This window comes from Salvia miltiorrhiza, chromosome 3, assembly GCF_028751815.1.
Source record: "Salvia miltiorrhiza cultivar Shanhuang (shh) chromosome 3, IMPLAD_Smil_shh, whole genome shotgun sequence".
NCBI classification, from domain to species: Eukaryota; Viridiplantae; Streptophyta; class Magnoliopsida; order Lamiales; family Lamiaceae; genus Salvia; species Salvia miltiorrhiza.
The window spans coordinates 27,772,119-27,786,826 of record NC_080389.1 but is presented as its reverse complement, the minus strand read 5'-3'; the positions used below and the strand labels follow the sequence as shown (position 1 = coordinate 27,786,826).

Sequence of the window (14,708 nt, the reverse complement as noted above, 5' to 3'; positions counted from 1 at the left end):
TGCGCTATTTTATGCATTTTTTTTTTCTGATGTATTGCTTGAATTTGAATATTAATTCTTTGTACTCTTTTTTGAATAAATTTTCTTTTCTTTTCATCTTTCAATTTTTTTTTTACCAAACCTCGGGAAGACCATGCAAAAATACATGTAGGGCCAACTCTTATGTAACAAATAAAAGCTCAAATCGATCGTATAGTAATTCGGTAGCGAATTTGTTACTAAGGTAGTTTCAATAAAGTGTTGGGAGTCTTGGGACCAACACGGAACGAAAAAATATCAACACCTATTTTTGTGTTTTTGTAGGGATAATATCAACACCTACTTAATATTTGCTCGAAGCTTATTTTTTCTATCAGGGCCAGTTTGATAGCTAGCTGAGATAAAGAGTCATAAATAAAACTTAGTTAAAATAATATGGATTGAGTGAGATTAGTAATGTATTTTAGTGTTTGATAGATGAAGATTAAAATCTAGATAACATGAATTAGTTGTTTGATAGATAAAGATTAAAATTTAGATTAAATAATGAAAGGTAAAAAATTACTATTTTAACCTTATATTACATTAATTGTTAAATTTAAATTAAAAAAAAACAGAAAAGGAAAAATATATTAGAATTCGGCAATTCCAATCCCCTTCTTCCCCCGACCCACCTGCGCGCCGCCCCTGCCTCAAGCCTTCCCCGGCGCCGGCGTCCCTCCCCAACCACAACGCCGACGTCTCGGGTGGGTGCGTGTTTCACCGCCTCTCCTACTCCTTGGAAACTCCGGACTCGGCGGCAGCAGCGACGGCTTTTGGCCACGGGGAGCTGAGCGGGCCATTTCATGTAAGTTCCACCCTGTTAGAAAATCACAGCAACAATGTTAATGGGTTCGAAAATTCCACCGTGCGCGAGAGAGAATCACAGCAACAAATCTATAAAATAAACGGGGCCTAATGAATAAACAACCACAATCAAAACAGAACTCCACGTCCTAAAACAATGAAGACTGAAAAAAGTAAAAATAGAATAAAAATTGAGCAACACAGAAAAACATCAAATCTGTAAAAATTGGGCCGACAGCTATGGAAAGGCTTTGTTCCCCCAATGGTGAAGAACACAACTTCAATTTTTGAGAGCGGGAGTCAATTCCATAAGCCTCTGATTTTGATTCAATTTCAAGGATAAAAGTGTAAAGTATCAATTTAATCTCAATTCACTGTGCATTCAATATAAATGAACTGGGGGTGAGCATTGGTTTACTTTTCTCAGATGCACAGTGAATTTGTTGCGGGCTTATGTTTATTTGCGGGCCTGCACTATTAATTAATATGTCTATCAAACAGAGTTTTAAGGTGAGAAATACAATTTATCTAATGTAATAGACCCTATCAAACGGACCCTCAAAGTATAACCTGCACTCATATTCTGACCACAACAAGTAGATTTTAAACTGGCATTGCTGCTTCAATGAAACTGCAAAGAAGCATTTACTTTGAGTTAACAATATTAATTAAATAAAATGTATTTTTATACCATATTCTTGTTCTATTCACGACGAGCATTAAAAGGTAAAAATTTCTAGAAAAAGAATTTATATCAGAGCCAGGTTTCGATCCTGGGACCTGTGGGTTATGGGCCCACCACGCTTCCGCTGCGCCACTCTGATTTAGTGATTGTAATTGGCACTTATATATATATATATATATATATATATATATATATATATATATATATATATATCATAATACCATTTCAACTGTTTCTGACAATGCCTATCAATTTCCATATATTGAAAGAATTATATGGTATTGCTTAACTTTTGGGAGAATTGCCAAATTCATCATGGTGTATGATTCATTTCGCAATTTCAAATAGAGTTATCGCCCAAATCAAAGCAAACTATATAAATAGAGTTAATAGGTCAAACTACACATTCTCATTTAATAAAAGGAAAAAATATCATGAGGATGAAAAATTGGAAAAATTAAACCGTTTTGATGTAAATGTATAAATATATCCTTAATGATTTTTATTTTTATTTTTAAACATCCATCTCCGCCTCCAAAATAACGACTATTACGCACATTTGTAAAAGTGTAAAATACATTATTACATGATTTTTCACTAAATCATGTAGTAATCGCGAAAATCGTGTAACAATGTGTTTTATACTATTACATATTTTTTCGCAAAAGTGTGTAATAATAGTAAAAATGTGTAATTCTGAAAAAGTGTGTAAGAGTTCAAAATACACTATTACACACTTTTTTCGCTTTTACACTGTTACACACTAAAAAGATATTTTGGTCATAAATATTATTATTTCCATATCTTTTATTTGTATGACTAGAATTTTCTATGACTAAAAGATTTTGGCTATATTAGAGTGTTGTTAGGGGTGGTAATTCGGTTCCGGTTATTCGGTTATAACTGTAACCGAATCAAAATTTTGGTTAATCGGTTAACCGATAATCAAAATTAGCCGGTTCGGTTCTGTTACCGATTATTAAGTTTTAAATATACCGGTTATTCGGTTTAACTGGTAACTGAACGGTTAAACCGAATAACCAATTAATTAACCGGTTAAATAATACTTCATCCGCCTCACAAAAACATTAACATTTATAAGTGATACGAGTTTTAAGAAATGTTAGGTAAAAGTATATTGTGAGTGGAAAATGGGTCCCGCTTTAAGAAAAGTAGAGAAGAAAAGTAAAAGGATTGTGGTTGGGTAGTGTACCAAAATAAAATTGTTCATATTGTTGTGAGACACCCCAAAATTGCAAAATGTTCATGTTTTTGTGAGACACATGGAGTAATTAATACGTATATTTATTATATTCTAATATTTTATAATATTTTAACGGATTTTATTTTCAATAGCGAGGAATATATTTTATTTTTAGTTGTACATTTTTATTTTCTACAATAAACGGATTCTAAACCAATCAATTTTTAGCTGTACATTTTTATTTTCAATAGTGAGGAGTAACAATTGTTATTGAGAAGAAGGATACTCAAAATCATTACCAAAGCTTTTCAATGTGATTCTTCTGTTATATCCTTCCAATTATTTTTCTCCTACTAATATGTATAATCATTATTTTCTATTTAAACGTGTAAATTATTTTCACATTCTGAAATTAAGAACACGAGGGTTTGTGTTTAATCAGTCATTCTAGAAAATTGTATCAAAAATAGATAATTAAGAATTTTTATTTTAATAAATATTAATTTTTTAAAAAAATAAACTAAACTAAACCGATTTAATTCAGTTAACCGATTAATTAACCAGACCGGTTAATTGGTTAACCGGTTAAAAAATCAGTTCAATTATCGATTACTTATTTCATGGTTAATCGGTTCCGATTAACCGAAAAATCAGTTTGATTATAACCAAATCGGACCGATTACCATCCCTAGGTGCTGCCTCATATAATTATTACCTAACTCGAACAAAACCAAAATATACTAATACGGTTTGATGTGATTTTTACATATTTTCATTTATATATTTAATAATTAAAAACAAAATCAAATATCTAACATTCTTTAAAAAAGAAAAAAACATTATATTGTTCAAAAATAAAAATGAAAATGAGACAGAAAATGGAACAAAGAGTCCCATGTGAATAGACTCAACGATTTATTCGAGTATGATAGATAGTTGTTTATTCTTCCCTATCTATCACGGGGTGTAAATAAATTAGGTGCATTTTAATTTTACAAATTCCAGTAACTACCAGATAAGAATGTTAATCTCTCTTCCACAATATTGCAACGAAGTGAACAAAGTCAGGGATCGCGAGGGCCATCAAAGGCCTGAGTCTTCCTCAAATTCCAATGAAGACCGTCGTGGATGCTGCGCAAGAAATCACTGGTCGAGTCGACTTGACACGCGGTGGGAACCGGCCAAGGGGCCATGCTGCACACGAGTGCGTCTCCGGGGGCTAACTGTTTCCTGTCCTTGCCATCAAATGACACCCATGCTTGGCTTCTGCTATTGAAGGGCACCACTACTCTCAGCGTTACGTATTCAGGCAATATCAGAGGCCGAAACGATAGAGAATGAGGGCAGATAGGTGTAAACAATATTCCAGGAACCTGTAAACATAGAAATAATTATTTTCTGGTCCGAAATTATGTTGGTTTCAGGTACAAAGTTAAGGGAGCTTGAGAGGGATCATGTATGATTATTCCAAACAGAGATGACAAATTGATAATGATACAATTAAGATCATTATTGAAATATAAACTAAATGTATCATGTTCAAAAAGATGTGTGTTTTTCAAGACTAAAGTTGAATTCAAATCAATCTCATGCTATCAAGACCATATCATGTTTTGAGACACTGCAAAATGAAAGGGAAGGCTTTCCGACTATATTATGGGGTGTGATATATATATATGCACCTAAGCTTAATCTAGAGAGATTTTAAGTTCCAATAACTTATAAGATGCATCAAGAGCTTATAAGATGTAATGTCTCAACTCTCAAGAGCTTACAAGTTGTCAAAGTGTTTGGGATAATTGAGCTTACAAGCTAGAGAAAGAATTGTGAGTTAGAGAGAGAAAATTAAAGAAACGTCAAATTGGAAGGGTATATGATGAAATAACAAATCAGTAGAGTTATTTTTGTAAAATGAGTGTTGCTTATAACTTATTAGATTATAAGAAATTAAGTTGGGGTTGGGGACTTAATTTTTAAGGAACTTATAAGTTGTTGGAGCTTATTTTAACGGCTTATAAACTGTCTAAGAGCTTTTTACTAAACATTTTTCAGGAGCTTATACGCTTAGCCAAATACTCCCTAAAATCTTAATTTTCACTATGGTGCCTCTTTGATCGACAGTATCCTTTGTTTGCAGTGCGTTGTTAAATAAAATAAAGGTACCCTAAAAGTCTTAGGGAATTCTAGGATGAGCACCCTGACAAAACAAACTTCCAAATCTTCGCGTGGGTTCTAGTCGAGTCCATTTCAATGATTTACTTTTTGAGGAGACCATTTCAATGATTTATGATCAAACTATTTCAGCTTTTGTGGACAAAGATATAATACTCGAGCAGATGCAAATTAATGCACTTCCAGACAGAAAATAAAATAAAAGAATCAACATAACACAAGTATGAACCAGTAACACGAGAAGAAAATAGACAATTAATAACTTGCAATGGTTAATGGTGCATTCAAATGTGGTAAGAGTCCTCAAGAAGAATCAGTAGAATTCTGTTGTTATAGCAGAACCCAATGGAAGATCCTAGCAATTAACATATATGACAGGATCATCAATGAGTTGGCAACCAATGATTTAACTAAAAGCTTCACCTAGATTTCAATATCAGCCTACTATTTCATCAATTAACCTTATGTTCGGTTTTTTCAGTAAAATAGTATGACCAAATTTATCATCAAGTGGGTCCATAGCTCAGTGGTAGAGCATTTGACTGCAGATCAAGAGGTCACCGGTTCGAATCCGGTTGGGCCCTAAAATTGATATTTTTTAACTGATTCACTTTTTTATGCACTTCACTGGCATGCTAATTGAAGGGAAAATTTAACTACTAAGCTACATAAAGATTAACTATAACTCTATGTGGGTAATTTTTCTTTTGATATACAAATATGGACCGAGTTACAGAGTGAAACGTACCTGTGGATGGACCATGGATCCTCCGGCAGCAAGGGAATATGCTGTACTCCCAGATGTCGTCGACAAAATCAGACCATCCCCTTGTACGCAGGTCACAAAAGAGTTGTCACAATAGCATTCTAAATTTGTTAGGAATGAAGAAATTCCACGATCAATTGTTACTTCATTCAGGACTAGCATAGGGCCTTCATTCTCGTTATCACTTTTGGCCTCATCTCTGATGATATGACACTGCAACCGATGCCTTAATGTGATACTTAAAGGACCACGTAGGATTGATAAAAGATACTCGCGATAATGTTCACTATCTGATTATTTTGTTAAGGATAAATTGATAGGACTGGCAAAAGCTCTTCCATAAGATACTAGAATAATTTGTCAGCAGGTAACTATGCAAGAAAACAAAGCTAAGCTAAGAAAGTGAAATAAGGAATCCTTGAAGGAAACTAAAGGATACGGAATGGGGTCATGAAACCCAGAGAACCTAAAGAAAATGGCACAATGGGAGGAACCGGACCTTTGAACATAGAAGCAGCCTGCATAAATGAGAGAATATATTTATCTTGATTACTAAAATGGTAACGAGTATCATAATAAAATCCTCAAAAACTATATAAGAACAGGCAATGAGTAATAATGAAAATTTTCCAACAACCTTCATATTCCATCCCTAAAGCTTATAGTTAAAAAATGAAAGGAAACAAACATTTCTAGATACAGTTTAGTGAACTAAAATAACAGCAATTGACAAAAAATAGACTATTAGATGCTCCAAGATCACGCCCTACGGGACAATAAAACCAGCAACCTTAATTTACAGACTCACAATGTTTGAGGATTTGTATCCAAAATTGTAGGAAATTGATGCTTAAAACATGGATGATTAAAACAAAATAGCATTTCACCAGAGAATAATAAACAGGAGTTTAGCTTATATCTGGCTCAAGTTTTTGCATCAAGTAAAACCTAGTAACCAATGTGAAACTGAGAAGATTGACTAATTAGCTGTGTTCAGTTTTTCTCTATATTCAAGCCCATCTGCTAAAGTGATTGTTCACAAAATTTACAAGCAGATCTGCACTTTTTTTAAGTTTGTTTAGAAGTTTTACCTTTTCATTCTTATTGTATGCTTAGTCATATAATTAACTTGACAAAAATCTGTACAAAAGGTTATGTCAATTGTCCCAACCCCACGTGTGGTTTGCAATTAAAAGAAAGTGCATTGATACATAAAATTGGTTCAGATAACAATATTGTTTATTTGTTACTCAATTAAATATGAATTATTTTACAGTGTTAATCTAGTACAGTGATAAGAAATTCATTTTCGGTGATGTCATTGAATTAACGTTTTGCCTTGTCAATCTATTACTGTTTCATAGTTAAATAGGTTATAAATTATATTAATGTTATACTTTTTCTCTTATTGAACTCAAAACTGCATACAATAATAATATGTTTCCCTGTGTCTGGAGACAGATCATGCAACGGTAACTGTGGGGAACAAAGTCAATATTTTTCAACTAACTTCTTTCTCCAAAGGAATACATTATCAATTGGCATACTGAAATTAAGCATATTGTATAATTCCTATCCATCTTTGCTCCAGTCTTGTTTATTGAGGATTGGCCATATTACATTTCTTTCTTGGGGGGGGGGGGGGGGGATGACTTCTGTTTTTATAGAAATTAATTACATTTGTTGCAGAATAAGAAGACACATACCCATAGGACGGTTCCATCTCCACCAAGCGTTACAATGAGATCAATTTTTGTATGCAGGGTCAGCACATCTTTGTCTGTGGAAGCAGATCATTTAGAGCATAAAGAACAAATACTGCCACCAATTATCATATTTAAAGTACTAAAGACGAAACAAAGCTTGCACAAAGGAATTGATCTCATGCATTATTCCTGAGAAAGATGAAAGCAAGGAAACTGTAACCTCAGATATATATCGAACTTTTTTGGAACATAACAATAACAATAAATTTAATCTGTCAGAACAAGGAATTGCAATTAAACATGTCTGAATTGGTTTAGTTTTTGGATAATGAGCTAAGAAGAAGGGACATCAACAGCTTGACAACTTCTTGTGATGATAGTTCGCCGACAAACTGCAAAGAATTCATTGCCCAATTCTTCATATGTGTGCAGCAATATATAACTTCCCATAATTATTATAGATCATTAACTAACTCAAAAAGGGATTAAAGTTTCAATTTGAAGTTTATACCCTTGAAAGGGGCACAAAAAACTGTTTCTGTAATCACTAATAAGGATCCCCTCATCCTTTCCAGTTAGTTACAGAAATTTTTCCTTGAGACATACAAATGTTGGAGTCATCAGCCAATTAAAATTAGTTTCTAGGATTGACCGTTAAATGTACTCCCTACTTCACAGTGGAAAAAAAACATAGCAGGTATGGAGTGAAGAAGAGAAGTTATAATATCAACAGAGAAAGTTAAGCAGATAAAATAACAGAAACTGTATAAAGAATTAAGGATTCGATTAGATTGTAGACTGAGAGCCAATGGAGTTAGAGTGGTATAAAGGTTATCATAATATATCTAATTCCTACTATAAAAGGAAAAATTAGCTCACCATCTAGCCAGGTTTGTACAAAGCTATAGTACGACGATTCTGTCAGAAGCTCGGACTTCACTCGCGGTTCCACAAATATTGTCAAATTTTTCTGCTCTTTTAACCATCTGCAAAGGAGGTAAAGGATTCTCTAATTTTAAAATATTCGAGACTTATTAAGAAATAACATAGTAAAAGTTCATGATAGAGTATCACATTCCATTGATTTAACTAGTACTGAAACAGACAACCAACATTCTAGAGATACATTTTATAGTCAATTACAAAGAATTTAAAGAAGAAGAAAAGCAGGAGGGGGGAGGGGGGCATCTAAATATCAGAGAAAACTCACAAGCCCAAAATGAAGTCAGATATAAAATTGATCCTCAAAATCTTGGCAGAAACATTCATTCATGATGATTAGGAGACTAAACTAAAGAAGAAACAGATTGGAGAATTCTGCAATTTAATATTACGGGAATAGATAATGTGAGAATGATCATGCAACATGAACTTCTCAGGTTTATTGTTATCACTGAAGAAGCTCCTGATGAGTTCGATATTGATCTGAAGAAAATGGCTCTGGCCAACAGAAATTCTCAGCACGAGAAACATATGTGTATCAGATGGGACCAAAGCCCCAGATATAATCATATGAAGTATGAACAGATGCACCATATGGTTCAAAACTTCCCATGTGGCAGCCTGCATTTATTTTTATTAAAAACAAGTAAATATTTAGTAAGACTAACCCACTCAGCTGGAATCCATCTCTATAATATACATATTAGTGCTCACAAGAAGTTACTGGTAGTGGTGTTAGTGGTGTTAACACTGACAAAATCAGATGAAGTAGGGAATGCACCGTAACCGCAACTTTTTCTCCAAACAACTTGTTTAAACTTTTTAGTGAACAGTATTTAGTGACTGAGTCTCTCACAGTAAAGTTCAACTGTCTAAGACACTGTTCCAACGCGGAAAATAAAGGTCATTGAAATTTACAATATCAAAGAATTCTGGTACACAGTTACCATCATCAGATTACCTCTCTTCAGAAAAAGCTAGAAAAGGTCATCATTTAAGATTATGACAGTCACATCTTGGAAGTTACATAGAACACAGAAAAAATATTTTCACAAAGAACATGAAAAGTTCATTTCACCTATCACTTCCGGATAAATTTTATAAGGTAGAAGTCAATCAAATTATGCATACTTCTGCAGGATCATTTCTCAGTAATTTAATGAATAATAATCTGTCGACAGTCATACTCAAAAACCACTTTTATGTACGCGTTATCACATATAAGCTCATATATTCCGAGAACCACTAATTTGAAAAGCTCAACTCTAATTTTCTGACCATATATGAATCTATATTGTATAAAATAAAACTAAGGAGCGAAACAAGTATGGAAACAAAACATGTTTAAGGAATCCAACCTGACAATTTCAGAACATAGGATTTTGACAGATGTAGAATTTGGTTTTGTTAACATAAGCACAGTCTGTGGCGGTGATTCCCACTTCAAGGAAATCTGAAATGATAATAATGAAAATAGTGTTCTTGTGATACTAAAAGTTGGAAGTCAGGCACAAAATTACATTTAATCAGAGAAGTTTGAGGAATCGCAAACAAATTGCATATGATACTAGTTATACCTGTTTACTGCTACGCTCTGCAGTTGTTATATTACCCTTCTCAAAAGACACAACATCATGTTTGTGGCGATCAGATTTTTCACCCTTGCAGTACCATGATAGCTTAAATGATGCCTGTCACCACAAGCCAGAACATCAAGTTAAATTGCAATTCTTGAAAAGTGTTTAAAAACACTTATCTGATATGACTAACAAAACAATGGGTGCTGCATAAATATACGTAGCTGGCTCTGAGTACTTCAGCAAAAAGAACCATGATGTCTAGAGCCAAGCCAACAAGCCATTCCAAAATAAGGGTAATTTTTTATATTTATTTGTTTACGTACTTTCACTACTTCAGCAAAAAGAACCATGATGTCTAGAGCCAAGCCAACAAGCCATTTCAAAATAAGGGTAATTTTTTATATTTACTTGTTTACGTACTTTCACCTCATGAGCAATGGCTTGCAATAACTACAGAGAGGACAGATGCATAAATATCAGGTGTGCTTCCAACACTGTGATTTCTGACTACCTCATGTTTACTTATCATTTCTTTCTTTCTTTCTTTGAAGAATTTCAGTGCAATCGTGGTTTGGTAGATATTGTGAATCTATGTAATTCATAAAGCAATTAAAGCACTGGTCTTTTTAAAAATATATCGGCGAACAGGAATCTAACTTCTCACAAAACTCAGGAAGTAGCTACTTACCTTCCTCATCATCTTATGCGAAGCAGAGCAGTCGGAACCAGGTTCACCATCTTGAAGAACCTCATGAGCGCAAATATCATCTTTACCGCTGCATAACTCACATTGATCATTATTTTGATTTGAGACAGCAGCGTGATCATCCAAGTTTCTGGCTATCTCAACATTTGACTCGCTAGATTGGCCTCCCAATGACAGTACTGCCAAGCAAAACTTTAGAATGTTTTATTAAAAGAATTATTTAGGCATAAAAGACATCACTAGATACTGGCATATAAAATCTTTTAAAAGATATCTTGCAATTCATTTCAAGAAACTAAATAGGAAACTTATGAACTCATTAAAATTTTTGGTTTGTTGGTTGCACGTGGAATTTGCTGTGACCAAGACAGATATTTACAAATCAGAGGAGATATAATTAACCACTAATTGATCAGATATCTTTCAGACATTCAACTGCGATTTCACTTTTCAGTGCTATGTATATACCAAATGATACCACAAAATTTGCTGTTTCCCTCACTTTCTGCATAATTTGTTTGACCTCTAAACCATACCAAAGACCAGCTTAGTTTACTTTGGAGTTCATTACAAAATAAAAATCACCTCCTTTGGTTATTTTGCAATTTGATTATTTGCTTTTACTTTCAGTAATTTAATCACTGAGTTTTTTTTTTCTAGTAAAAATTGAGATGACATGAAAGCTGTAATTACGATATGATTTCCAGCAAGGATGTCATGATGGATCTCGAGAAAAACAACTTTTAAGAACCCTAACTTAAATTTTGAAAAGTTAATTTCATATTCCAAATCGAAACTATAAAAATAAAATCTTGAGCTCTTCTATGCAACTAACAAAATTCTAGTGCAAACTTTTGAAGACACAGATGGAAACAAACTCCAACGCCTTTTCCAAAAAATATTTAGTGGCCAAAAGCCGCGTTTTTCAACGATCTGGATGATTTCTCACTTAAAAGTACAGCTTGGCTTGGATGTGAAATCTGTGAGCGCCGTCTTGTTGCCTCTAGTGTTGATCGAATGTAACGTAGAGGTCAGACTCTCACTATAAGATAAAACTCGCTTAATCGTTGAATAGAGGCCATACAACAAGGATTTAGTTGGAGAGAAGCAGAGGACTAAAGAATCGGAGGCTAATCTATACACTTCATACATTATAGAGAATTCGGGAACAAGGTTAAGTAACCCAATCTTAACTCCAGCTGCCATGTCATCCAAATTTGGCACGAAGTTAGTGTTGTGTATCAAAGAATTTAAATAGTAGCAGAGCACTCTGAAGTGCAAAATTTACTAAGAAGGAGATAATCAATACAATATAGTATAGTACTGATAAATGTCAAACAATGTACAGGAAAGGGGAAAAGCCAAATAAATTCAGAAATTAGGCCAAATTAATACACGAATAGTTGATTTACTTTGGGATGGCCTAAACAATATTATTAAAAAGAATAAAAGTGGTCCACTTAAATCACAATGTAATAAACATTCATTTCTTTTGGAGGTTCCGTCAACTACATATGAGGAGGGGACATTAAGAAATCAACATTAGTTGCCTCATGGGATTAGACTAATACATCACTATGGTACAAACCTAAAGCCAGCTTTCAAGGGAGATGCAAAGAATGAGAAGAATCACATATTCAGAATTTCTGATGTCATTAAGAACCATATGAAGAGGATCATATAGTAGCATGAAAGAATATCTTGAGTTCCTTCCACCCACAGAGATCTTTGCAACATAATAGACTTCTTAAGCTTTGCCTACCGTAAGATGCCACTTAGAAAAACGGTGATTAAAGTTTTAACAAGACAAGGTGACTATTAAACCTTGGCTAGCACTACCACTCGATTTTCTTATCAGCGGATCAGCAAAGGAAGGTTAGGCAACAACTATATTATATTCCTATATGCTGAGTATAGGTCATCTTAAGAACTAAATAAATAAATAATTCAAATGTAAAGCTAACTTATTCAGTAAAGAAGCTTACTAGGTACATCTTATAGTCTAAATTCATCCAACCTAAAGTCCTGTGTAAGGAGTCCCACCAATGTTAGTAGAATTTTAAATTTCTCACTACGAAGACAAGATCCAAATGCCAAATACCCAAATATAACAAGACTCAAACAGAAAAGGATGAGGTATGTAATATCAACAAGAAATTTCGAACTGATACACAAATAATCCTTGTCATATTTTGATGGAAAAGTGGAGCAAAAGGAGATATCTTCTTAGAAAGCGAAGGATCTGAACGTCCAAACTCCAAATTCATTGACTACATTGGCCTGTCATTTAGAATCTTTGGCAGATAAGGCCAACTCAGGAAAATTATTCAACCAATGATGAAATAATGCAATTTTTTGTTACTAAAAGCACACAGGCTCTCATCACAGAGAGCAAAACAAACAGAATGGTAGCATTCACATCATGAGAAGAATTCCATGTTATATACGACCCAAATTAGAGATCAAACAAAAAAAATACTAGAGTGAGCAACACTGAAATAACCTTTGTGCTCCAACAGCAGATTATGTGCTGTCGCCAGTTCATATTTACGTCTCCATTCAGCAGCTTCGGCTTGAGCAGAAGCCTTACCTTCTGTCACCCGTCTCAGTGCCTTGGCAACGGCTAAAACCATATTTAATCAAATTAGTATCAACATATTGCTCCAATAGTAGCATATAGATAACAAATGATTAATCTAAAGACTCACTTCTCAAAGCCTCAGAGAACTCAATCAGATTATCTTCAATTCCTTGGAGAGGAGGCTGTTGAATAAGTTCCTCTATAGATTTTTCTGAGCTCAACACCGAGGTAGAATCTAGACAGCCATTCTCTGCTGGTGACACGATTCCATTGCCCTATTAGAGAAGCCATTTAGTCACTAAACAAATCTGATTTTCCTTTTTACACTTGGAGGGAGTGGGGAGAATTATTTGATCATAAATTTACGTTGGAACAACTTTTGGAACAAAGAAATACCAAATGCAGAAAATTGATCTGACTAGAGGTGCAGAAAAATAAAATAAATACATATGGCTCGATCCACAAATTCCCACTGCAATCTTACTTATCTTTCAAGTCGTGATCTGTCAATTTGATTATCTCAGAAGGTTTGTTTGCACTAATGATGGAAAGATTTAGTTATTTTACAGCATCCCCAATTAACAGCAGCTTAATTAAATGTCAAACACGCATTTATGACCACGTACTATTTAGAAACAGTCTATATCTACCTAAAAATACTGGAAAAAATCATCTCCTCTAGGCAAGGAAACAAAAACACAAACACTTGAGAGGAAGCAACCTATTAAGAAGCAAGGGACGCCTAAACTCGTAAAACAAGTACCAAAAGTAAAAAAATAATCGAGAAATTCAGCAGTAATCTAGTCAATAAAAATAGAAACTCTAAATCGCCCTTAACAATCAATAATTCACGTACACTGGCGGAGTTGCTTGGAGACATGGGGCTGCGTCTATTATGCATATATTTCTGTGTAGGTGTGGAATACACCGCCTCACACACACACAGCTGAAAACTGGTCAAGAACGGACGACTAGCAGAGGGAAGAAAATGGGAGGTTTAAAAAAGAAAAAAAGAGGCTAAATTTTGTTAGATATATGTATAAATGCAGTCCGAAATTAGTTAGATAAAATATACTCCATGGGAGTGGAAGACATGGAAAACGGAGGTAGGCAGTCTTAGTTGGGTGGGAGTATGTTGGTTGCAGGTATGGAGAGAGAGAGAGAGAGGAGTAGGGAGTTTGAGTTGCTGGGACCCAAATAACAGACGCGTGGCTTGGAATTCCATGGACGACTGATAACCAGCTATCTCTACCAAATTGTTTTTCATATTTCCTCTTTAGTTTATTCAAAACAAAATTATTTTCCTATAATCTACTTTCTCCCCAAAAACATGCTCCATTCGTCCATAAAAAATAATCCTAAAAATGAACGGCATGAATTTTAATAAAAATAATTATTATATTATGAATAGAGAAAGAATCTCACTTAAAAAATAGTGTTTATAATAATAATAATTAATTGTATTGTGAGTGAAGAATATGGCCCACCAAGTGATAGATAGTTTCCAAAAATGAAAATGGGCTAATTTTTGTGAACACCCC

At 34.0% G+C, this 14,708-nt stretch overlaps 1 protein-coding gene and 1 non-coding gene across 3 annotated transcripts; one reads left to right on the top strand and one right to left on the bottom strand.

Annotated features, from left to right (window-relative positions):
* Window positions 1–3,581: 3,581 nt before the first annotated feature.
* LOC131013997 (NAD(H) kinase 1-like) lies at window positions 3,582–14,432 on the bottom strand. 2 transcript variants are annotated; one of them, XM_057941932.1, is made up of 11 exons: window positions 14,024–14,432; window positions 13,295–13,442; window positions 13,090–13,209; window positions 10,569–10,765; window positions 9,878–9,991; window positions 9,659–9,753; window positions 8,238–8,344; window positions 7,359–7,432; window positions 6,092–6,170; window positions 5,635–5,942; window positions 3,582–4,087 (listed from the first exon to the last, which is right to left on the bottom strand). In XM_057941932.1, the coding sequence occupies exons 1-11, from the start codon at window positions 14,066–14,068 to the stop codon at window positions 3,779–3,781; spliced, it is 1,596 nt and encodes a 531-aa protein (XP_057797915.1). In that variant the 5' UTR covers window positions 14,069–14,432; the 3' UTR covers window positions 3,582–3,778. The 2 variants fall into 2 exon arrangements, with proteins under 2 accessions (XP_057797915.1, XP_057797916.1); XM_057941933.1 differs by lacking the exons at window positions 13,295–13,442; window positions 14,024–14,432 and having other exon boundaries at window positions 10,569–10,778; window positions 13,090–13,208.
* Window positions 5,399–5,470, top strand: TRNAC-GCA (transfer RNA cysteine (anticodon GCA)). Its single transcript has one exon. It is a non-coding gene; the product is annotated as a tRNA-Cys (tRNA).
* Window positions 14,433–14,708: the final 276 nt, after the last annotated feature.

Coding starts and splice junctions, on each gene's coding strand:
- LOC131013997 (XM_057941932.1), bottom strand. CDS start 14,068: ATGCATAATAGACGCAGCCCCATGTCTCCAAGCAACTCCGCCAGT. Junction 13,443..14,023: donor CTCCAAGCAACTCCGCCAGT/GTACGTGAATTA, acceptor CTTCTCTAATAG/GGCAATGGAATCGTGTCACC. Junction 13,210..13,294: donor GTTCTCTGAGGCTTTGAGAA/GTGAGTCTTTAG, acceptor ATATGGTTTTAG/CCGTTGCCAAGGCACTGAGA.